Source organism: Lates calcarifer, linkage group LG2, assembly GCF_001640805.2.
Source record: "Lates calcarifer isolate ASB-BC8 linkage group LG2, TLL_Latcal_v3, whole genome shotgun sequence".
In the NCBI taxonomy this organism is placed as follows: Eukaryota; Metazoa; Chordata; class Actinopteri; family Centropomidae; genus Lates; species Lates calcarifer.
The window spans coordinates 27,335,441-27,360,820 of NC_066834.1; the positions used below are offsets into that span (position 1 = coordinate 27,335,441).

The following is a 25,380-nucleotide window of genomic DNA, read 5'->3' on the forward strand; positions in this document are numbered from 1 at the left end:
AATGCAATACAGTAACACAGTTCTGTTAAAATACCCATCAGAGGCAAGAATCATGTGGACAACAAGCTCAGTAACAATAAAAAAAACCATTATGATTCAAATTTCATATTTGAACCATAGATCCTTTTTAGACACAAAGTTAATGCTGGATTTAAAGTTATCAAATTCTCTAGGCTGGCCAGTCCGCTAGCATACCTCACCTGCAACAGAGACAAATGCGCTGTGCTCTGCAGTGCCTCCTTTAGTGACCATACGGAGTGTGTAGAGTCCTTCATCATCTTTGTAGAGGTTAGGAATAGTCAAGGTGCTGAATCCTCTGCCAGTTTCAATCTTCACCCACTTAGAGTCAAACAGACGAGTGTCTAGAAATGAGAAAGGATCCTGAATTCATTGTCAATGCATAATTCTTATAAAAATCTTGCTAAAGCTTTATATCAAGTTTGCTTTTATACCCCACGGCACATTTATGCAATGTCTACACACATAGCAAATGAAACTTTTCATGAACTGGGGGTATATTACTAGAGTCTATTTAATTACTTTCAGTATAATTAATTAGCAGTAAAAATAGTAGCTCTAATTTTCTCCCATTTGCCCACAGCTGTGCCTTGTGGCTGCACATTGACTAGATTGAGTTGGGTAGTTGCCGTGGTAGCCAGTATATATTACTACCAATTAGAGTGCAGTTACTTTGTCATTGAATGTTACTTTATAACAATTACCGTCTCTATACCACTGTGCCTCAGGCTGCAGGTTGGCCAGGTTGGGTTCCACGATCATGGTTGCAGACAGAGTGGCAGATCCTCCCTCAGAAGAAAACACTGGTCCAAACTTCTCCAAAAAAGTAATGTTGATTTTAGTGTAGTGGATCTTGGGAAGCATCGCAGCTGAGAGACAGGAGAAAGGAAGGAACAGAGAAGAAGAGAGAGATGGGAATAAGGCCGGAGGTAACAGCTTGTTGCTTCACTTTGGAAAGAGAGACATATAGTATAGTACGGCCTAGTAGTTGTGCTGATCTTGTAATTTCTGGACATACCTATATGAAGATAGACATGATTATGATGCTTACCATTGAAGGGCAGCCATGCATATGGGCAGGACTCTTCCTCCTCCTTGAACCCTCCATGATTAAAATACAAACATATCAAAAATTAACATTATTAGTAGCAGCTAGTTGTAATAACAAAAACTAAGAAAGTAGTGAACAAGCAGACAGATGGTGGTAGTGGAAAAATCGCAGCCTAAAAACACACTTAGATAGATGCTAGTGCCTCAACTAGATGTGATGTGCCCAGTAATAAATGTATGTTTTGTCAAGTAGTTTGACTGGACAATACTACAACATCAGATACCAGGAAACTGGATAGAAGGACCTACTCTTAACAATGATGGAGGCCTGGCTCGAGGCCTGTCCATGGATGTTACTGGCAACAACAGTGTACTGAGCTGTATCATCAGTTGAGCATCTGTAAAAACACAAGAAAGCAAAATTTGGGTATTCCAGGTCAATATACCCATCAGAATTCTCATAGATTTTCACTGTATTTTGGTCAACAAGTTGGAAATTGAAAATGCCAACATAACAGATGTGCTACATATCCACGAGGATCTGCTCTAACAAGCCTGAGTGTAACCTACTGATGTAATGCCACTGTTGATTTGGTTTTACAAGGTGTGTGAAACTAATGCTCCAAATGAGCAATAATTTCCCACATGAATGCATTATGTTGCCAGGGATAATCAGCAGCTGAGAGGGCTCAACAGAGACTGAGCAAATCCTGTTCTCACATATAAAATAGAACCTGCAACATGGCTGGGGTCATTTATCTCGGGTAGGAATTGGTTTTGACTATGGTCCTACCTGACCTATTCTAGATAGATGACATAATGCTTGTACAAGTATTAAACATACTGTATTTCCTGGTGACAGGAGAGTAAATTTTATATGAAACAATAACAGGTCTCTTCAATCATAATCAGTAAAATTTGCAGCTGCTTTAAAAATCAAATCTGCTGCTGCAACATGTATGCTACGATTTGCATGGGAATGCTCATGCCTCTCTTCCCTCTGGAGCCATGTGGCGGCACATGTTTGAAAAATCAAAATGGTGAGAGACACATTGTCCATGTGTATAGTGTGTGGTGGTGCTATCCATGGGTGAAATCTGACACTGGAGTATAAATCAAAACCTAAGTCATAGGTATTGATGACAGGACTGCCATCAACCCCCTGTTTAAAGTATGAACCAGATTAAGAGGCACAACAGGGCTGCTACAGAAACCATGTTTCTGTCTCACTGTCAGTATATGTCAGTATATTCATGGTTTAAAGAACAACCGAAGCCTCTCAGTTTAAACTCTTCCTTCTTTTACTTTGTCTTCCAGTCTTTTCATCTTTCTCTCATCCCTCCCTGAACCTCTTTCTCACCCTGATGCTCTTCTCACAAATTTTTTCCACAACTTCATATTATCCCATCATCTAACATGGGAACCCATGCAGCATGCATAGGATGGTGTAGTCATAAAGAGATTCTGACATTATTATTTTTATTTTGAATCACAATAACAATCTATAAATACTTTGCACAAAATTGTTTGCACTGTCTGTAACTGTGTGTGTGGTGTGTGTGTTTGTGTGTGTGTGTGTGTGTGTGCGTATGTGTGTAGACGGTGGTGGGTGGGGGGGGTGCACAGGAATGTCATGCTGTAAGGATCCAAGTTCGACAGGCTGGGAGGCAGGGATTCTGTCATGAGTCTGGCTTAAATCTTACACAAGCTTCTTCATTTAAAATTCAGAAGAGCTTTGTCCTTTAAGGTCTTCCAGTCTGTTTTAAAAATCTGAATACCAGCCCAAGCCTTTAATGGTAGCAATCATTTTGATCAAATCATTTTCTTCTGCTATTTTTGCACTTAAAAATACAAAACATTCACTGTAAATGGTGGTGCATCTATCATATATGTTTTAGACAATTTTTGGCTGATAAAATACTCTCAGTCCCACTTCCAGTGACAGGCAGAGGGAACTAGAGGTGATAGGATCCGAGGAAAGAGTGATGACTGAAAGAATCCTGGCGTATCATGTGGCACTGAGGTCAGCACTTGAACAGCTGAGCTTCCTAAGACTGGAGGGAGAGCAGGAGGGAGAGCGGGCTATGCTCCTGTCCCATATACAGCATGTAACCACACAGCCTACCCACACAGTCAGTCAGCTGACTCTGACATTATTACTCTAGTCTGAATTTGTGTGCAGATCCTGATGGGTTTAGCAGGAGAGATTTTCTGATGGTTCATGGTTGGATATAGTCTCAAGCAAGACAATTAGCTAGTCAGTGTCCCAAGTGGGCAAGAGTCATGAGTAAGTTATGTGTAGAAGTAAGTCATGAATTACAAACCTAATAAAGAAGTAAATGGACAATACTTGTTAAAAGCACCATATAGAATTTCCATTGTACACACGCATAGCTTCTCGCAAAAGTTAATTGTATCCTTAAACAAACATTAAATGTATCACTATTTGGCAACGCTGTGTTTTAAATGTTTAGACACCTGCATTGTTTAAATCAGCTTGTACTTTTCCTTTTATTATCTTTTACCAGTGCATTGCTACCTTTAATAGTGCATTGTATCACTCTAAACTGTTCCACAAAAGATTATATGTAAAACAAATACGGTTAGGGGTAACTCAAGTGATTTAGTATTGTACATGGATTAAACTGGGGGACTTCAAAGTAACATATTTAAAAGAATGGTCAAAGGCTGAGATATCTTGATGTTTGACCCCACTATGGGTCAATCTTCAAAAACCATTGTTCCAGCAATTTGCATAATGCAGCTCAGTAGCATCATTCATTACACCTTTTCTGCCTGTTCTACATATAGTAAACTGACCTTTATTAGTAAAATCAGTGAAGTTCCTCTATAACATGAAAAACCACTAGAGTCATGTTTGAACTTACTGTACCTTGGGATCTCCAAAGAATGGATTCCTCCTTTGGCTTGAACCAAGTATCTTCCAGAGGAAATGTCAAGGATCACGCCATCTTTATACCTAAAATAGAGGAAAATTACAGATCAGCAATATTAAATGTAATTAGAGAGATACAGTAGACAAACCTGTTGTCAGACATTTAAACCAAAAAACTGTACTTGTAATTCATAGTGTATAATTTGTTCATTTTAGTATTAAATTATTTTTTAATTTTTAGTTCTTGCTCACCATTTTATAACTGGCATGGGGAAGCCCTCAACAGTACAGAAGAGTTTCACTGGAGTGTTTTCATACACAGTGTGGGATCTGAGTCTGACCAGGAACTTTGGTCCCCTGATCATGGGCTCCTCACGCACATATTTGTTCCCCATCTTTGCTGATATCTAGAGAGGCAAAGAATATTAATTCATATTAAACATAGTATAATAGTTACTACTCACACACTTCTCCATAAAGTACCACTGCATTAATACAAGCAGATAGTGACAAACAAATTTCACCCACTGTTTATATGTCTGGATAGTGTGATTTCATAGATCCTTACCACTTCCTGGATGTGAACTCGTGTTTTGTACTCATATTTTTCCTCCATCGCCTCAGATCTAAAGACAAACAGTAAGTCAGTTTCAGGAAGACAATGTTTTACCTTGTACACCGGCTGAGAATAGAGTAAATGCTTAAAAATATGTGATTTTGAACATGCACCTACTTAGTATGTAAATATTGTAAGAATATGTAATAATATCACTAATATCACTGCTAATATCTCTGCCCAAAAAACATTTACAGTAAGTAGCACTGTTTTTTTGATAGCCACAGAAGGTGTGTACTTCTAAATGACTGAGCTGAAAAATGAAAGTTTTCCATTACAACCCTGGTTCTGAGAGCAAAGGCAGAAGCCTCTAGCAAGCTCTTCAGGCCTGGTCATTGTTCTCTGATGAGCAGTGCACTGACATTTGCAATTAAGTCACTCAGTAGTGATCCACCAACTCAATACTTGCTGAAACATGGGCTGTTGTACCCCAACTGCGCATCCACTGAGACTTAAGAAGTAGCACTGTGTTTAGAGTTTAAAGGTCACGGGTGTTCTTACTGAATTCCATCTATCATCTATACCACTGATCCTTTGAGGGTCGCAGGGGGGCTGGAGCAAATCCCAGCTGACACTGGGTGAGAGGCTGGGTGCACCCTGAACAGGTCGCCCATGGCTGACAACCAACCAGTCACACTCCCATTTATGCTCATGTTCACACCTGCAGGCAATTTAGAGTTGCCAGTTAATCTAACCTACATCTCTATGGACTGTGGGAGCAAATCAGGGTATCCAGGGGAAACCCATGTCAGCACAGGGAGCATGTGCAAACTCCACACAGAATGGCCCCAGTTGGACAGCAGCTCCAAACCTAGAACCATCTTTCTCTGAGTCCACAGTGCTAATCACTGTACCACTATGCAGCCCCATTTACTGAATTAGGATTACAAATTATTATCTTTTTTTTTTTTTTTTTTTTTTTTTTTTTTTTTTTTTTTAATTTTCCACACCAGTTTTTCCCCTCTGACAGACTTTAAAAGCTTAAGGGAGTAACACCCCATGCTTTCAACCTCTACCATGACATCAACACAAGAGAAAAGAGTGAGAAACTGGGTCATGGAAAGAATTCAGGACACTTTCCGTAGTAGGGACAGGAGAGTAAAGCCTCGACTGCTGAGCCTGACTTTACACAGCAGGCTATGAACACACACTCACCTATGACCTAACTCGTTTGTGGTGGGAGAAGAGACTCCAACACAGGGAAAATTTCGTAAGCGGGCTCAAGTGGTTAACGCCAGAGAACCTTGAGCATCACAAAGAGGAGCTCTTTGAAGAGAGTGCATTACAGGATTTCACCTTAGTGATAAGCATTTCTGTTCAAGAGAAGGTAGTCTGATATAAAATAAATATTTAACTAACAAATGCATATCACCAGCCTCTGTAAGAACCTCCTGGATGACAATAACTGTTGTCCATTTGGAGAGCTATTTTTGTCATGAACCACTGTAACTGACGGATAGGAGAAAAGAAATACGAAGACAATGATTAATTACAGCACTCTCCCTGTTTTTTTGCTGCTGTACGCAGTTTTCTTTGCACTGAGCCAAATCCCATATTCAGCAAACTATCCCACTGAACCCATGACAGGCTGCCCCAGAGCTGACATATGGCCTGTTGCCTCTGAGCTGGAGATTGTCAACAGGAGAGACACAACTAGTAGTGGGAAGCTTGGGTCTGTGTCTTCCATCACTGTTGTCCATAAAGCATTCCATCACTGCCACCAGAAAATAGAACGGAGTGCCCTGCAGTCCAGAAAGTCAGGGGGAGGTTGGCAGAGACAGACAAAGCAGATTTCATGATGATCTGATGCTGCTAGAGACCGAGAGGGGCAATGTTGCTTGATGAGGAACACAGGGCTGAACAAAAGAAATTGTGAAAGCTTTTGTGCTGCTAAGTGGATGCCTTGTTGGGATATAGCCATTTACACAGCCTGTGGGATTTGTTAGGGCTCTTCCCAATCGTAGGAACGAGTAACATGCAAATTTCAGTGTGCTGCTATGTCGAGGACAATGGGTAAACTAAGAACAGACTCCATGTGTTTTGTCATTTAGGAAACTAGGAAAGAACAACAGAGTTGTTGTTGTTGTTTTTTTTTGTTTGTTTGTTTTTGTTCTGTTGTTTTTTATCTTTCCTGGTTCTGTAAATGTGCCTGAAGAAAAAAATGATAATTTGGAATATACAACAGTTAACTTATATTTGATCAGCAAATCAGTCAGTCATTATTCAGGACCCATTACACACTCAATCTTCATACTTACTTGAGTTTGAAATAAATGACAAGAAATTGGTTAGGAAATAAACTCTACATAAGCAGGAACCTCTGCTGCCGCTACATTAGAAAAAAGAATCCCCAAACTTGTCCTCCAGCACTTTGTTAAACTTATTAAGTAGTCCTCATTTAGCAAAGGTCAGACTTCTGTGGTGGTTAGCTGCTTATTAGCAAAGATTAAAACAGAAGCAAGAAAAGTGAGCAGCAGCAAGAATAAGACGTTTAAAGTGGTAAGAACATGAAACACAGCAGCCAGACTGCCTGTTGGTACTGCTTTTAAAACACACACACAAACAAATGCATACATACACACTCAACATAGTTACTGTTTGCAAAAGATTGTCTCTTCAGGGTGTTGGACTAGAACTGACATCACCCAGTTTGTTACAGTTTGTTACAATTCCATTAAAATCAACACTTAAGATTTGTGATTTTTCTACATAGTAAGACTTCCTATTAAAATTTGTGATGCCAATTCTACTTATATTTGAAATCTAACAAGTCAACGTTCATCAGAACCTTCCTATAGTTATGTATTTTATCTGTGGAAAATGCATCAGTATCAGACTTTTGCTGCTTGAAAATCTTAAGCATGAGAAAAATACTAAAATTCAAATGAAAATCCACAGTTTTTCTCAACCTTCACCACAATGTACACTGTTTTAACAGAGCTTAGAGGGGTGTTTTTGACCTCTGCATGTTAGCCAATAACAGTCTTTTTTTTTCAATGCTTTGATTAGCCCTGATACGGATTTTGAAGGTGAACTTGGGACATCTCTTGTGAAAAATGTGCTCAGGGTTAGCTTGGTTTTGATGTTAGCCTCATGTTAAGCAGGTTAGTTTTGCTATTTTAACATAGGCTGGCTTTTTAAGTGAGGTTGTTTTTGCTCTACACAGCTGAATCTGTGGGTCTAGCAATGACAAAGCTTACTACTGTTACAATACTGCTATTAGTAATTATATTAGAACTATCAAAGTGCTGCTTTAGCTTGATGTTTTAGTTTTAGCATTAGAGTCTATCCTGTACCTGCTATACTCTTTAACCACATAACGGCTCTGTTTGTGGTGGTATTCCTGGTTGTAACTCCCACGTTTGAGCATGATGACACTGTGGGTGACCTGTTGGACCAACAACACAACACACACACAAATACTGATATGGTAACAAAGTACAGTATACTCTTGCCTTCAAGCCAGACCATCATCAGCACCAACACACACAAACACACAGGCCACCAATCCTGAAGGATTATGTAAAGAAGGAAAGAAATGACTAATTATGTGGAGGAGCATTTGGCAGGAAAATACTACTTTTGTGTTAATGACTCTGTGCTCTGCAACAATGTGTGGCAGCAATAACAAACAATTCATTTGTGTTTACTGCCTTGTCCCCTACAACAAGAAAAGCCCTCCTGGTATTTGGACACATATAGCTGTCATACATACAAACAGTGCAGTCTTACTGACAGCCTCAGCAATGACAAGGTGACACTATATTGATTTAAAGACACCACCAACACAGACACACGTGAACATACTCATACACAAAGGCATGGATATAGACTATTGCTGGACCAGTAATATATTATATACAGTAAATATTGTCATTTTCCACAAACCCTAACCCCCTTTAAAGACAAGTGACTGAAATAATACTAAATTAAACATAAAATGTTATTTAGTGTGAGCTCTGTAAAAGTGTAGCTCTTATTTCATGGCATAAATCCAATATTGATGATATTACCACTGGTACAAAAAATAAAGAAAGAAAGAAAAATAGAAAGAGAAAGACTGTTACATGCACATATCACCAATAGTTAAGTTTCCCCAAATGTGTCATCAAAAATATTTGGTGTTTGCAGCAGTCTAAAGAAAATCTCCAATATTAAAAAATTAAATTAAATCAGTAACTAAAACAGCTCTTTAAAGAGCCAACCATTTGAGGAAGTGCTTTTTCACAGTGTGTTATAAATATAAAATCTGTTCCATGCCATACCATACCATGATTCCCACCATTTACATGAAAGTAGATCAAAATCTAGCACTTCTCACTGGCAGGTCCGTCTCCATTTTACTATCCACAGTATCATACTACATCACCAAGGCCATCTTGACTATCTCTTGAAGCACTCAGGAACATTTTGATTGCATTGATGTGTGTTTACAACTCTTTAGTATTAGGTAGGGGTCATCTTCATAGATAAACAGTAGAGCCTTAATTTAATGAAAACTGAAACTAATTAAAAGTATTTTTTCTTTCAGTTGATGACAGCATTCACTTTGCAAATGATTTGTACTCTTTCTTATTAGCTGGGTGTCTGAAATAAACACGTCTTACAGTACAGTCACCAGAGCAAGAGCATAACTTTGTCTTACATCATGCACACATAGTGGAGCATAATTGCCTTACATCACCTAAGTCTTCAGAGACTAGAAATAAGGTCACATGAAACATGAAGCGTTTTCCCTTACCCAACCTCATCCTGAAAGCTACTGAGACATGCTGCATTGGCAAAGACATTCCTGCCTCCACATCTTTGAAGCACTCGCCCCAGTGAAACAGATAGATGACACTATAATCCCTGACCTTTACCCTCTGATCCTAAAGGTGTATAACAACTGTTAAATTCCCAGTTGAATCATGTGATTGTGCAGTAGAAGTTCAGAATGAAATATGCTGATTACTCTCTCAAGTTCATCCTCTTTCACATGCATTGATAGCTGCCATTGAAGAGTCAGTCCTGCTATAGATAATTTTAGGATTTCAATTGAACAGCTAAGAAACAAAATACTTAATAATGAAAGGTCAAAACAACACACATAGGAAGACATTGTGCTTCCAAAGATAACAAGCAATAAACTCAATTGCCGTCAGGCTAGTGCTCACTCTAGACAAATCATATTCTAGTCCCTCGCAACTGTCCTATACCTATACCCCAATGGCAGTCCTCTGCCTCCGTCAGTACAGCCAGTACTGTAACAGCATAAATGCCTGCCAAATGACACCTGAGCCTTTCTCTCTGTAACACTAAACCTGTAACATTCTCAACCATAACTGTGCAAACCTACGAAATTCTGTAGCTTGATCATGCACAGTTGCTATTCAGATTACTTGAGCTCCAGCTAATAACAAGGCTGATACAATGAAATAATCATGTTCATTCAATGTCCATTAAAGTTTCTTAAAATAAAATATTTGTAAGAACACCAGGTCCCTAAATCTGTCCCTACCAAATTTGACTGTCTTGTTGGAGTCCATTTTAACCAATTAGAGTGTTATGATATGATAAACACACACAGAGCTGCTTTCTGTCTTGCTTTTCCTAGACTGTCATTATCCTCAAAACACTGTTTGACTTATTTATCCCAACTGATTTGCTGCATTTGCTGATCCTTTATAGTTCATAAATCTCATCTTTCATCACTTTGAATATTATCAGCTCTGATTAGGGACCATACAACATCCCCTAGTTGAGCCCTAATCTTCTCTCTGTGCCATCATCCCACTGAACCCATCTGCTACACTTGGTTTTGGAACAAAAGTAGATGAAAAAAGTGAGGATACAAAAGGGATAGCAACTGAAAACAGAATCAAAAAATTGGTTTTCTTACCCCTTGAGATTTCCTTTGCAGTGACTCCGGTTGTCAGCCTGAATCCACAGGGAGTCGGCCTAAACCAAGTACCAGGCCAACAAGACCACCACCCGTCTCCAACCGACCCCCACCTACCTCTCCCTGAGGCCTTATAAGGAGAGAGAGCTGCCTATATATAACCTGTATCCTTCAAGACTCAGGGCCACTAGAACCAGTGAACTATTTGATTAACATAGTTTACTCATTACAGTTTTTAGTTGAATATGTGTTAGTGCTACTGCTGTCTCCTGGCATTTTATCTTAACAACTGATGCTAAACAACTGGTTATTCTAGTATACCAGCTGATCTAGACAATGCAAAGAATCTGACTATGGTGATGTTATGGGTGGGCAACATATTTACAAGCAGCTTTTTTAGCTTAATGGAATAGGCAGCTTTCTCAAGTACCAGATTAACTGTGGGCTGATCACATATTTTTTTCTATTATCTATTTATTCTATTTTATTGAATAGTAAAATATATTTTAGACAGCATGTCAGAGCTTATACAACATGTGACTTCAAACTCTGAAAATCAGATTTAAATTCAGTGTTGCAGTGACAAATTCAGTCCAATACAATAGTCCTGCAATAAATCCCTCCCCATGATGGTTATAATGTTTTTTTTTTTTTTTTTTTTTTATTAACAGACGTTGATTCAGTTGTATGGTTTAGGAGGATGTAGTTTGTGGTAAACTGAATTATACAGAGAGTTGTTTCTGTTACTTAGCCTACCCTTATTGGTATTTCTCAGTATAACGCAGTGCAATTCATTCAACAGCATAACATAGCTATAGTATACAGCTGCTTCACTTATACATTTAAATCTAGCTGCACTTTAGAGAGTAGTGAAGTCCATCTCCAAGATCATTCTCCATCTGCACTCAGAAACGTCTTGAGACACTCTGTCGCATGCTGAACTTTGGCCAGAGCCTATTTATAAAACTAGCTACAGTTACAGCTAGACTATTCCTGACACAGTGCTGTGTGCAGAGCTGTGAAACACATTTCACATCTGAGGTGAAATCATATGATGGGAAAACATGGAGTTACATTTGAGAAAAGGAAAGAGAGAGAGTGGCAATGTGCGGCAGAGGACTGAAAGGTGTGAGTGACGCAGACAGACAGAAAAGTGTGAAAGAGAGCAACCAAGAAGACAAAAGACAAGAGGGCAGTAAAGAAAAAGAATAGGCTGTAAATGATTTCTTCAGAACTTAAACTTGCAGCTGTCTGTACTCTGTCAGAAATGTGTGGCTCTCTCCAGTAAGAGCATAAATCAAGTCCATAAAGTCTGGGTGGAATATACAGTACCAGTCAAAAGTTTGGACACACTTTCTCATTCAATGGTTTTTCTTTGTCTTTATTACTTTTTACATTGTAGATTAATACTGAATACGTCAAAACTATGAGGGGACACATATGGAATTATGTAGTAAACAAAAAAGTGCTAAACCAACCAGAATATGTTTTAGAGAGCTTTAAAGTAGCCTCCTTTGTTTTGATGACAGCTTTGCACACTCTTGGTATTCTCTCAGTCAGATTCATGAGGTAGTCACCTGGAATGATTTTCAATTAACAGATGTGCCTTATCAAGAGTTCATTTGTGGAATTAACTAAGTAGGGTTGGTATGCAGTTCTATACAGTGAATAGCTCTATTCAGCTGCTGTTCTAATCCATATTATGGCAAGAACCACTCAGTTTAGTTTAAGAGAAACAACAGTCCATCATTACTTTAAGACATGAAGGTCAGTCACTCCAGAAAATTTCAAGATCTTTGAATGTATCCTCAAGTGCAGTGATGAAAACCATCAAACATTGTGATCAAACTGGCTCTCATGAAGACCACCCCAGGAAAGGAAGACCAAGAGTTACCTCTGCTGCAGAGGAGAAGTTCATTAGAGTTACCAGCCTCAGAAACCACAAATCAACAGCACCTCAGATTAGAACCCACATACATGCTTCACAGAGTTCAAGTAGCAGACACATCTCAACATCAACTGTTCAGAGGAGACTGTGTGAATCAGCCTTCATGGTTGAGTTGCTGCAGAGAAGCCACTACTGAGGAAGAACAACAACAAGAAGAGAATTGCTTGAGCTAAGAAACAAAAGGAATGGACATTAGACCAGTGGAAATCTGTACTTTGTTCTGATGAGCCCAAATTTGACAGTTTTGGTTCCACCTGTCATGTCTTTTTGAGATGCAGAAAAGGTGAGCGGATGGTTTCTACGTGTGTGGTTCCCACAGTGAAGCATGGAGGAGGAGGTGTAATGGTGTGATGGTGCTTTGATGGTGACACTGTTGGTGATTTATTCAAAATTCAAGGCACATTTAACCAGCATGGCTACCACAGCATTCTGCATCACCTTGAGATTAGACTTAGACAGACTTTATTGATCCCTTTGGGATGACTCCCTCGGGGAAATTACGTAAAGATAGATGATAGATAGATGGTTTGGGATGAGTCAGACCACAGAGTGAAGGCAAAGCAGCCAACAGGTGCTCAGCACCTCTGGTAACTCCTACAAGACTGTTGGAAAATCATTCCAGGTGACTACCTCATGAATCTGACTGAGAGAATGCCAAGACAATACCAGCCACCCTCTGCACACTGTCATCAGCAACCAGAGGAGCCTGTTCAGTGAAAGACTGCTCCTGCCCAAGTGTAGGACCAACAGACTGAAGAACTCCTTTGTCCACCATGCCATCACACTCTACAACTCCTCACTTGGGGGGAGGAGGAGGGAGAGTAGGGTATGGAGGACAGAAGGGAGTGGTAGCCCCCCTTAAAGTGCAATAACCCACCTGGACACTCAAGTAACATACAGTTTCAGCATATCTATATTTATTATTTATGTTAATGCCACACACAGTCCAGTATACTCTGCATATTTATCTTAAATCACCCTCAATCCAATTCTATTTATATTCTTTCCTATTTTATTTACATCTTCTGCCTGTATTTGCTGCTGGAAACGTAATTTCCCCGAGGGAGTCATCCCAAAGGGATCAATAAAGTCCGTCTAAGTCTAAGTCTAAGTCTAAGAGTGTGTAAAGCTGTCATCAAAACAAAGGAGGCTACTTTGAAGCTCTCTAAAACATATTCTGGTTGGTTTAGCACTTTTTTGTTTACTACATAATTCCATATGTGTCCCCTCATAGTTTTGACATATTCAGTATTAATCTACAATGTAAAAAGTAATAAAGACAAAGAAAAACCATTGAATGAGAAAGTGTGTCCAAACTTTTGACTGGTACTGTATATTCCACCCAGACTTTATGGACTTGATTTATGCTCTTACTGGAGAGAGCCACACATTTCTGACAGAGTACAGACAGCTGCAAGTTTAAGTTCTGAAGAAATCATTTACAGCCTATTCTTTTTCTTTACTACCCTCTTGTCTTTTGTCTTCTTGGTTGCTCTCTTTCACACTTTTCTGTCTGTCTGCATCACTCATTCTTGATGTCTTTAATAATAAGCTATAATGTAGAAAATAATAAAAACTAAGAAAAAAAACATTAAATAAGAATGTGTGTTCAAACTTTTGACTGGTACTGCGTGTATACAGTCTATGGGTAGAGGGTATTTTGGCAACAAAGAGGGACACTATTTTGCAAAGGTATGAGGTTAGTAGGTAATTAATGGTCATGTTTACTGTCACAGTCAAGATGAGTAGCACCTTTTACAGAATAGAGGGCAAATCTCACAGAGACTGTTTACTAGAAGCAAAACTCAGTAATCCTGACTTTTGGGACTTCCAAGGTCCCATACCAATCACCTACCCAATAACATTTGAAATTTATACAGTTTTACATAAGCAAGAATAAGCTCCAAATAATGTCATAAATACATGGGAAAACATTTGAATAAATTGGAAATACAAAATGTATCAGAAGCACAATGTTAGTATTTTGTAGAGAGTTTAAACTTTAAGAGGTACATGTCACCAGGAGTCAGTCTGGCTCTGCATTAAAAACCATATATAAACAGGAGACATATGACTTGTTTGTTAATGGTTTATTGTTGGTATGTTACTGCCTGTGTGTCCTTGTGTGTGTGTGTGTTTTTCTGTCTGTCTGTCTGTCTGTCTGTCTGTCTGCCTATCTGTAAAGGACTGACGTTTGTCTGTGGTGGAAAAGAGCCCTCTGTTGGTCATGTGGTAGTACACTCTGTAACCAAAGCCCAGTGGTAATTTTATTCACGTTATGTTGTTGGTTGACAGTGAGATGCTGGTAAGATATGACTCCAGGGTGATAAGACAGTGGTAAATTTTCTGCAAGCTGACTGAGGAAGAAATACCATTGAAAAAAACAAAATAAAAACAACAACAACAACCGTTTCAGTCCAGTTAGTTTTACAAACTTTCATCAGACACAACAAGAATTCACTGATAATCCGCAGTCACTTTTGAATGAGGCCAAACCAACCATCTCCCTCCCCGACCTTCAGCCTCCTGTCCTGCTGACATTGCTCACTGTGTGTGTGTGTGTGTGTGTGTGTGTGTGTGTGTGTGTGTGTGTGTGTGTGCGTGCGTGCGTGCGTGCGTGCGTGCGTGCATGTATCCTCTTGAAGATGAGGGGTCAAACTGTTAGTTATTAGTGTAACATCATTATAGTTTGTTTTCCTATATTAATAAACATCACTAATGTAACTGTGTAAGCAGTGCAGGTTGTTTCTTGAGTCCTTGAAGACAGGCTATTTGATCAACAAAAATGTAATTTATACACATTCCAAATCAATAAGAAATTGTCTTCAGGCTTCAAACTTGACTCTGGCTTTGGTGGCTCAAACATGTACAGCTGTACAACTCCAAGGCTGCTAGTATCCTTTTTTCAAGTCACGGTGCTAACAGGGTGCTAACTGTCTCTGCGCTGCACCGCTCGATTGGGTGTGGTTTCAGCATCTTCAGCAGACATTCCCCCAGTGTCTCAGAGCAGAGAGAGCTCCTTATTTTGACATATTTGCTGATTTTTTTTAACCATTCAAATTTAGTTGGATGGTTAATAGCACATTTTTCTGTGGTGTGACTAACTCAGAATGCATTAGTATTACTGCTTTACATGGACTTTAATTTTACACATCAGCTTATAATGAGTCATTATTTCAAAAGAACCCCTGGGCAGTTCATGCATTTAATAAGTCAGGCCTGTCCCATTAACTTTAAATTAAGAATAATTAGTGCACAGCACTTTACAAAATGAAATGTCTGAATCTGTATTTGTCTTTAATTGCAGAAACATGAGGCAGTCATGCAATACATTTAGTTGACTGTTTCTGTAAAAGACCATTCCTGCCAATAATCTGCATCAGAAATTGTACTCATTATACATATAAGTGTAATCTTGGATTGTATGATGAGTTTAGAGGGACAGAGGATTGAAATTTACCAAATACTGCTGGAGCTGTAAAGAAATGAACGCACACGGTAATACAGAAAATACATACAATATAAAATGAAAACATTTCACAAAACACAATCCACGTCCAGGCACAACAATGCCAAAGACGTTGAGCTTTGCAACTTTGTGGTGTGGAACTACAGTGACATTTTTGCTGAAATAATTGTAGGATATTGTGAGTCCCAAAACTGAGATTTTATAATTTTTTTCAGTTTGAAGTTTGTTGACATGTAATATGACAAAAGGACACATTAGCTCAGGCACTAGATTCAATCATATCTGCAAAAACACATGACTAACATGATAACTTACTTTTCGGCAGTTGGATGTTAATTCAGAAGATTAAATAATTTAATAAACGTATCTGTTTTTTTTTTATTTACGTGGAGTAACTGTACAGCTATTAATTGGATTCAGTTTAATGAAAGTTAAATTAAAGTTTGAACTCGTCAGAAGAGATGGTTTGTAGGAGGGAGGGTGAGTTTTCTGTGCTTGTCCAGCCACTGAGACATTTGCAAGCCAAGCCAACCAAGCAGACCAGTCACAGCTACTGCAGTCTGCATCACCGCGACGTGTTCTTACATTTCAAATACAATGGATATTATAACAAGCTTTTAAATACATCATATTGCTAAAGATTAAATCGGTGGTTTTGAACCTTTTTGGTTAGTAATGTCTTACAAAAAGCAGTGTGTAGATGGATCCCTTACTCAAATGGTGATTTTTCTCTCCTAAAGTCTCACACGGTTTCATTTCAATAAATAAAAACCTAAAAACCCACTGAAACCTTTAGTATAATGTGTATTGCAAGCACAGACGAAATGATTGGAAGCTGTCTTGAAAGGGGTGCGATTGTTCACTGTTACATCAGCGAATCTTCTTTCAAAACATCAGTAAAAGGCCTCAGGACTGGGAGCAGCCGGTAGAATCTCAACATTAAATCAAGCAATCCCCCATGTCTACCACGTGATGACGCATGACGTCTACGGCGCTAACGATTGGCTGAGCTGGCAACGGTAGTGAAGCGGCTGTGGGACATAAACAACAGACTGTGCCTTGTACTGTAACCTCAGTAATGAGCTAACCTAGTAAACTTACCCAAATGAGAAACTGCGCGGCGTCCGGATAACCACCACGAATCTTTGTTGCAACATACCCGGAACAAGGTGAGGCCGATATTAACAGTACAGTTGTTAAAAACAGTTGACGTTTAGTTTTACTCACTGTTCGCTGTGGTTTGTGAACAAAGCTTTCTCTGCCTCGAGTGTCGGTGGTTCAGGTGACTAATGTTTAATGTCCAACCTCCGATATTATTCTTCGATGTTCTTAACTCGGCTTAGTGAACACTTTCACAAATGTAGATACGTAGTTTAGCTCTAGATTGAGGCAGTGTTAATTGAGGCATGTAATAGAAACATGTTCAGTTTACTATGTTTTCCTATCCTACTAAGTTTCCTATCATCTCTATTTACCGTAATTTACCGTAAATTACCATTCAGTCTTAACGCGCTGACGATCAGGACAGGTCAGCTTTTTCCTTAAAATGTCTTTTAAAAGACTTCCATAAACATGTAAAGTGAATTTAATTCACGGCGTGTTAACGAGTTATTGTTGGACACCAGTTTTTTTTCCTACAGTTGCTGCACCGTGAACTACAGTGATCGGAGATGCAGCAGTATCTAAAAACTGCAGATACTGACATGTTTCTAAGAAGTAGATATGTCTTTGGCGTTATTGCTGACTTAATTGCTCGTTGTATGGCATGTCTCTCAGAGCTTGGTGTTGTGTTGCCACAATATACATATCTTTACCAGAGTAATAGGAAATTCAGTGTGAGTTAACACATTTTAGCACAGTTTGAGAGATATCCAGCCTGTGCAGATTGATTCTGTGCCAATTAGTTCATTATACTGCTGCACTGTTTTGTCAGCGGAGTAATGTTTGCTAAAACTGTCCCAGGTTAACAGACATGAAGTGTCAGATGCACTTTATGGTATTGTTTGTGTATCTCAGGAGGAGATTGCTGGGTTAAAGTTTTTTCTCCATTACCTAATTAAGTGGTCTCATGAGGTCATTATTACCTGCTCACTTCCTCCAGTTAGAGCCACTACCTCTTTTTCACATCTTGACAGTCACAATGGCTGTGCTCCTACATGTGTGTTAATTCTTTCTTAGTGAACCAAACATCTGCAGTTTCTGTAACATGCGGTTTAATCAAAATCCATTACTATAGAAAGTTATTTTGATGATGATGCACAAAATCTCCACAGACACAAATGTTTTTGCTAATTCTGCACTCTGGGCGCGGTGTTAATGTGGAAGTTTGCCGAAAGCTGGTGATATTCTGATGTTCACCTTTTAGTTCTGGGTAGAGGCAGCTATTTATTGAGTCTATTATCTGTTTTAGGTCAACCATGAGTCTCTGCTCACTTCTTCTGCTCTGCCTGGCAGCAACATTGTCTTCTGGCTTTGTGATTTCATCCCAGTAAGTACAGCAAAACAAAACATGGACATCACTATAACGATAGATGGTCTGATGAGTTCTCCTATTTTTTGGTTATGCATTTCTATGTCCTTTAAGTTGACACATAGATTAGATAATGCTGTGTCATTGTGATTCATATAAATAATGAACAAACTGGACTAAGAAATTAATGTACATGTGTGTATTTCAGATACATGTGGACCAAACTGATCCTGACCCACCACTGGCCCAGCACCTTCTGTACTGTGAGTGTCCTCCTGCCTTATTTTTGCCTTTATATTTATTTTTTAAATGCATTTATTACATATTGGGCTTTTAAAGATACAGTCAGCCTTTTCAAAGATGCAAGTTGATGTCACGTCAGTTCAGTGTTCTGCTGAATCAGTATTTGGTTTGTGAGGTTTCGGCTGTAGTCACAGCCATCTTCACATCCTCATTGTTCATCATGGGACTTTTTAGGTTATTTACATGGCAATTAACCTCATCTCTGTGCCCAGCTAAAGTTTAATGCTGATGTCTTGTGATGAGGTCTGTTTCTTAACCAGCAAAGATGAATATAACCCTGCACCACAGCAGGTTAGCAGTGGATTAAAATGAGTCCTGTATACAAAGTGAAATTTTAAGAAAGGAATGTAATTACTTATTGTTTCTCGGCTACTTTCAATAGGTTTAGATTAAGAGTTAGTCCATTATATGTTATGATGAATTGACACCAGTATAAATAGATAACTATTTAACCACCAATTATGACTGATTGTTTAACAACATGACATCGATTCCTACGACTCTTACATTGCCCCAGAATGTTACCTATATACCTTATCACTCTGTCAACAGTCAACCCTTAAATATAATGTGATGTCTGAGTCACAAGGCTGGTTGTGTGTCAACAGTCTGGTTAGATTAGGCAATACTGTGCTCATGGTCACAAGACTATGCAGCTTTGATGATTCTAAGTCACAACAAGAAAACCTACATCTCTTATTTTGTGCTTTTTAACCACACATTTTCTTCTCTCTATGCTCTCCGTAGTATTTCCGTGATGGTTTAAACCTGTGAGTGCTATGTGGTTTTGTATCACATGCCTCACTGTGTCAGTAGATTAGTTTTTGCCTTTTATTTGCTCCAGATTTCATTTTGTTTATTCACTGAAACTTGCATCTCAGTTGAAGTTTCTATCGTGACATTTTGTAAAAGAAATCCTATGGGATGGGGCGACCCAATGGCCAAATGTTTAGGATGCGTACCACATGGGCCTTAGTGCCCTTAGCAGTGAGTCTGGGGCTCAACTTTCAATCTAGCTCCATGTCATTCCCCTGCTCTCTCTCCACTGTCCTATCTAATAAGGGCAAAAAGACCCAAAAAATAACTTTAACAAAAATTCTTAGGGATTTAGACTGTACTATACTCTATACCAGGTCTCAGCTGAAGAGGCTTATGTAGATCCTTAACTACAGCCACAAAACCACAGCAGTTCCCCTTTCCACTCAACACTGTGACATGTGTCAGTGTGAAAAGAACATTTTGGTCTTTTTCAGTTTGTTTGGTTTGGCAATATAAATACATAATCATTCAAATTTGTTGGGTTTTGGTTAATTGGTCACTCCATGGAAAATCTAACTGAATCAAAATTAGAAATGCCCTAATAGTTACTCTCCTAAATGAACTTTGTCCTGTTTGAGCATTTTTTTTTATTCTTGAGGTTGTGAAGTTTTTTGAGGTTTATGTGTTCAGATTGAATAAAAATACTGATTTGTGTAAATTTTAGATGGAGCATTGTCACCCCAACATTAGCTACTGGACACTGCATGGGCTCTGGTAAGTATGTATGTATGTATGTATGTGTGTGTGCGTGCCTGTGTGTTTGTGTTCATTTTAACAACTACCTGTCAGATATTTTCACTATAGAAAAGTGGTTATAAATAAATGTATCATCTGAAAACTTTTGTTATTACTTCATGTTAAACATATACAGTATAAGAATAAAATCAAGTTCAGAGAAATGACTATATTACGTTTGTCACTAACCTACTATATAAAGTGCACCTAGTTGGACATTACTTGGGGAAAGAAATACAAGGCATGACAGAACAGCTCTTTGAATGAGTCCTAGCTTCTTTCATTGTTCATTGTTGCTGTGATGTCTAATACTGTGAATCTGTTTTCCAGGCCAGATAAAGGAATTATGTGCAACTCATCATGGCATTTCAACTCTTCTCAAATAGAGGTACAGTAGCACTGTGTCTGTATAATTATGTGTAAAATAAAAACATATATTTTATATTCTTCCTCCAACATGTTATAACTGTAGATCTGTAGAGATTAAAATTTATGGAGATAGAACATAAACAGACACCAGTTTTCATCAATGAGATAAAGCTGTTGGCGAGAGAAAAAGTAGAATATTCCATTCTTCAGAATAGCTTGATGAAAAGTTATTTTGATCTAAGACAAGCACAACCAAGACATACAGTAAAAGCTGACATAATCAGAATTTGGGAGAGTAAATACATGTATTTATCAGCTTTTTCTCTCCTTTGCATACGGCACCAATAGATAAAACAAATCTGTTGTATGGTTTGTGTTTTCAGGACCTGCTTCCTGACATGGAGAAAAGTTGGCCTGATTTGCTTCACCCCTCGTCTACTGGCTTCTGGTATTGTATCAGTGAATCCTTCCACTTCTCTCTATGTTAATCTGTCATGACACTTCTTTAGTTGGGCACGTTCAAGTTTTATACTAAAGTACTGTACCCATCAATATTATCTTACATGACTGCTGCTGCATTGTTTGCCTGGTTATCTGTTTTGTCAATGGATTTCAGAATAAGTGGCTTTGGATATGCAAGTAATATGACATTACTGTATTCGTATTTGAACTTTGTATGACCTTAAAGACATGTGATCATATTATCTTGTTTCCAGACCAACAATCTAGCTTTTATTGTGGGTGGTCTGAATGGATTTTATGAACCTTACAGTCATAAACTTCACTTTGCCTCTGAACTGCTGCAAACATTTACTTCTACCTTTTTATTGATTTTTATTTCAGCAGCAATGGACAGTGGTTTTCTGTATATTTTACATACTGTATATGTTATCTCTCTCTAAAGAGTATGAGACTTTTTACATTTTTAAACTTGAACTGACTGTAACAAGATGCAGCGTCATTCATTTTATAACAGAGTTTCAGAGATTAGAGTCAACAAGCGCACTGTGCTCAGATGTCCTTTGTTAACCTGCTTTATCTACACGATCGTATTCACATTTCAGGAGCAAGGGATTTGAAACTGTGGCACACTATGAGATGATATGAGTTAACTATCCATGTTAGCCTTCCTATGTTTTAGAGACTACTATGGATGCTCCATGATCTTGAAAATCATCACTCATAATTTGTCAAATCAAGATTATCATCATCCTTCATATTTAGTAGTGTGTCCCTGTCTTGAATGTGTACATCATAATAGTAAAACTTATTGCTACTTGTTTGTCTGTCTGTATCAACAGGAAGTACGAGTGGCACAAACATGGTACATGTGCAGCCAAAGCAGAGTCTCTGAACAGTCAACATAAATACTTCAGCAAGGCTCTGGAACTATACCACAAACTGGATTTGGACAGGTACAGAATATCTTCATGTGCACATACACACAGTGCACACATAGTGTGCACACATAGCTCTTCGCCTTGATGTTCTTGATTCCTGTCAACCCTGCGCATACTTGCCTCCTACAGTGCAGTTCACAGAAACTGACTACAAAGTCACTTTGGAGAAAAGCATCAGTGACTCAAAGCCTCATGAAAATCTGTGTTTCTTTTATTGTAGCATCCTGAAGAAGTTTAACATCGTCCCTTCAGAAAATTATTATGCAGTAGGTCTATTTATACTTTAAACCATCACATTATAGTATATTAAAATCTCAGATATTGGTGTTATGTAAGGATTAATCTGTGGCATTCAGGTACTTCATAATAATAATGTGCCAACTACTGTCTCTCACTTATGCTGTTCTCTCCGTTCCTATTGTAGTTTTCACAAATTGAAGGGGTTATAGAGAACTTCTACAGTGTTAAACCTAAGATCCAGTGTATCCATCCATCCAAGGTATAAACCGCTAATTTCATTCAGATAATTAAATCTGTTGCTGTTTGTGTTTTGCATGATCCTACTTTTCAGGAATGTTCGTGTTCATTTTTGTGTCACATAAAGCTCAATCTAAGCTGTGTTTCAAATTTTGGCCGACAGTCTGTTGGGTTGTTAAATCCAGTGTGCTTTTGTTTTTGACAGAATGCTGATGCCCAGATTTTGGGGCAGATTGAGATCTGTTTCGACCCTGACTTCACCCTCCTGGACTGTGAAAAACAGGGAGACTGGGACCAACCCATGGCTGTTGACAAGACGTCAGGGTTCAGTGTGTGTGACCACAATATGCCAGTTTACTATCCACCTCTTCCATAAAACATACACATGTGCAAACAAATGCTACAGGTCACTACAACCTTACTTTTACACACATTTATACAAAGAATACATAGAAATTAATGCATTCTTTGTTTGCCAGTCAAGTGTACTGTAAGTTAGGATGCACACGCACACACACTATGATTTTATCTTTCTCAGGCTTCACAGGGAACATCATAGCTTTAATGATAATGTATGTCAAAAATAGCCTTACACAATCAGTGTAGATTTCATCAAAATGCTGGCTGGAATAAGTACTTGGGGGAAAAAAATCACCTTTAAGTGCATTGTTCTTTTTATATCCTGCAAAAACCAGGGCACACAGACACACACTCCACTCCTAATGGAATTACAGTATGTCCCTTCCGAACCCTTACTAGTAGATGAGTCTGACAGCGTACAGCATGGTTTTGGGGGACACAACAAGGAGGCATTGTGGTAAGTTCAGGTCAAGGCAAACGGTTAGTTTGTGTGCTGCATCTTTGGTGTCGTCGGTACGTGTATTTGTGTTGTATCTGCACATGACTCTTACTTCATGCTATGAGTGTGTAGATGTCACACCATAGTGTTTATGTTATGATTCAGCTGCCTGTATTTTAAACCACATTTATGTGCTTATGTGTCACTTACTAATTGCCATCTTTTTCCACTGGGGTTGATTAAATTTTTAGATGTTACATAAATGCCTTTCCAGCATTATGATAATTAAATTCATCCAGTGCATCAAAATCTCCAGTGTTCTCTATTGTTACAACACTACACAATTAATACTGAGTAAAATACATATTTGTAAGGGCTTCTGGGGACAGGACCGTCATTTCTAAACCCACACTGCTGCTCTGCAACATCTACATCTTTCATAAGTTATAAACTAGAGGTAGTTATCATTAACTACCCTCTGATGTTTGCCAAGTACATAGGACATTATTTAGGTTTGTGCCATAGGCTGGTTAGGCCTGTGTCTCTTCTAATAACACCTGTGAGTCACACAAGTTTATTATGCACAATTTTTAGCACACACACTCTAGACCTGTACAGATGATGCTTTTTTTTTTTGTCCCAGATGTAAGAAAAGTTTTCTTAAATGCCATTTAATCCTCCACTGATGTGTACGGTGACTTGTTTCTATTGGTGCTGTTTGGCTTTGGCTGTTTTTGTGCATTGATGAATTCATTCAGTTTAAGATGAAAGTTAAATATTTTTTTTAGAATTATAGCTGCAGTGTGCAAATCCACTGTGTGAAATTACCAAGATGAACATTTGTACATTTTTAATGTCAATAAAGTCTAGTCAATCTGCCCTGTGGTCATCAGTGAGTTATTATGTAATATGCAATATTGATAACGTGTATCTATTTGCGTTTTTGATTTACGTAATTGAAAGTTTGATTTCAACCTATAAATAGATCTTGGTGGATAAATACAGAAGTATCCTCTACCACTTAACTTCTGTCTGTCTGCTCATGTAGTATAGTATAGTAACAGTATTATATTGCAGTCTGTCTATCTCCCTGTCTGTCCATATCTACTCAGTGTGTATGAATATTAATGTTGTGATCTCCTTACAGAGCCTTAATCCCACCGGGACAAAGACACCAGTCTATAATCCTGAATCTCCTCCCACAGCACAGCACAGCAGATTGACTAAACACATCTGATTACATTTTCAATAGTGCTAAAATGTCCTGAAACTACATGCCAGTTACATTCTAAATGTGGTCCAAATCCTGTCAAACACATGAAAACAGCACTTATCATCTCTGTTTTTAGTGACCTTCCAAGTTTGGGGATCACAGTTAAAGCATCTGAGGTGATTTCACCCTGGATGAATAATCTGACACCATATATTAGCAAAAAAAAAAAAAAAAAAAAAAAATCAGCCATGGATGCTTGACCCAGGTGGAGCAGCAGCCTGATTTACTCCCTGCTTTTATCTAATAAAGCTCCCCAATTTCTCCCACTTCCCTTTTTCCTCACTTCCATCTCTCTCCCTCACTCTCTCTCTTCCTCTATGGTTATGTAACACTGCAGTTCTGCAAAGCTGCTGATGTGACAGATCCAAGTACGTACACACACATACTCGCACACCCATGCCCAGTGATCAACCAGATCAGGCTGTACTCTCAGTGATTGCTGTCCTCGCTTCTGTCATCATTATTGATTGTAGCATTGATTGCTGTCATCAATATTTCACTGAATTCTGATGTAATGTCACAGATTCTGAGCCATGGTATTTACTGTCTTATATTATGCTGCTCAGTTTGTCTGTTTCTTTTTTTATTCTGTCTGTGTCTCTGTGTGTGTGTCATTGGATGTCATGCAGGGGCAAAAAACAGGGGACATAGGCAGAGAGAGACAGAGAGAGAGCGAGAGAGGTAGCTGGGTGGCACCATGTGACCTCGCCAGCTGTTGCTGTATGCCGGTGGGAGAAAAAGAGAGAGAGAGAGAGAGAGAGAGAGAGAGAGAGAGGGAGGTGAGGGGCAGAAACAGGGGAAAATACAGGGAGGGAGGGGTCGGGAGCTCGTCGGCACACAATGTGACTGGTGACAAT

General features: G+C 38.7%; 2 protein-coding genes across 3 annotated transcripts in view; one reads left to right on the forward strand and one right to left on the reverse strand.

The window, feature by feature from the left end:
* The window catches only part of myom2b (myomesin 2b), a 29,977-nt gene extending 19,378 nt beyond the window's left edge, over positions 1-10,599 (reverse strand). Inside the window, exons 1-9 of the mRNA XM_018667996.2 lie at positions 10,462-10,599; positions 7,877-7,968; positions 4,533-4,590; positions 4,217-4,371; positions 3,962-4,048; positions 1,378-1,466; positions 1,070-1,120; positions 723-887; positions 201-362 (exon numbers count right to left, since the gene is read on the reverse strand). Coding sequence (XP_018523512.1) covers positions 201-362; positions 723-887; positions 1,070-1,120; positions 1,378-1,466; positions 3,962-4,048; positions 4,217-4,371; positions 4,533-4,590; positions 7,877-7,950 — 841 coding nt within the window. The 5' untranslated portion in view covers positions 7,951-7,968; positions 10,462-10,599. The remainder of the gene's footprint in view (positions 1-200; positions 363-722; positions 888-1,069; positions 1,121-1,377; positions 1,467-3,961; positions 4,049-4,216; positions 4,372-4,532; positions 4,591-7,876; positions 7,969-10,461) is intronic.
* A 6,279-nt stretch (positions 10,600-16,878) lies between these two features.
* On the forward strand, positions 16,879-24,128 carry rnaset2 (ribonuclease T2). 2 transcript variants are annotated; one of them, XM_018668046.2, is made up of 10 exons: positions 16,879-17,047; positions 18,289-18,366; positions 18,557-18,611; positions 20,135-20,184; positions 20,536-20,593; positions 20,958-21,022; positions 21,876-21,989; positions 22,195-22,240; positions 22,399-22,473; positions 22,657-24,128. In XM_018668046.2, the coding sequence occupies exons 2-10, from the start codon at positions 18,296-18,298 to the stop codon at positions 22,825-22,827; spliced, it is 705 nt and encodes a 234-aa protein (XP_018523562.1). In that variant the 5' UTR covers positions 16,879-17,047; positions 18,289-18,295; the 3' UTR covers positions 22,828-24,128. The 2 variants fall into 2 exon arrangements, with proteins under 2 accessions (XP_018523562.1, XP_018523563.1); XM_018668047.2 differs by having other exon boundaries at positions 17,034-17,160.
* Positions 24,129-25,380: the final 1,252 nt, after the last annotated feature.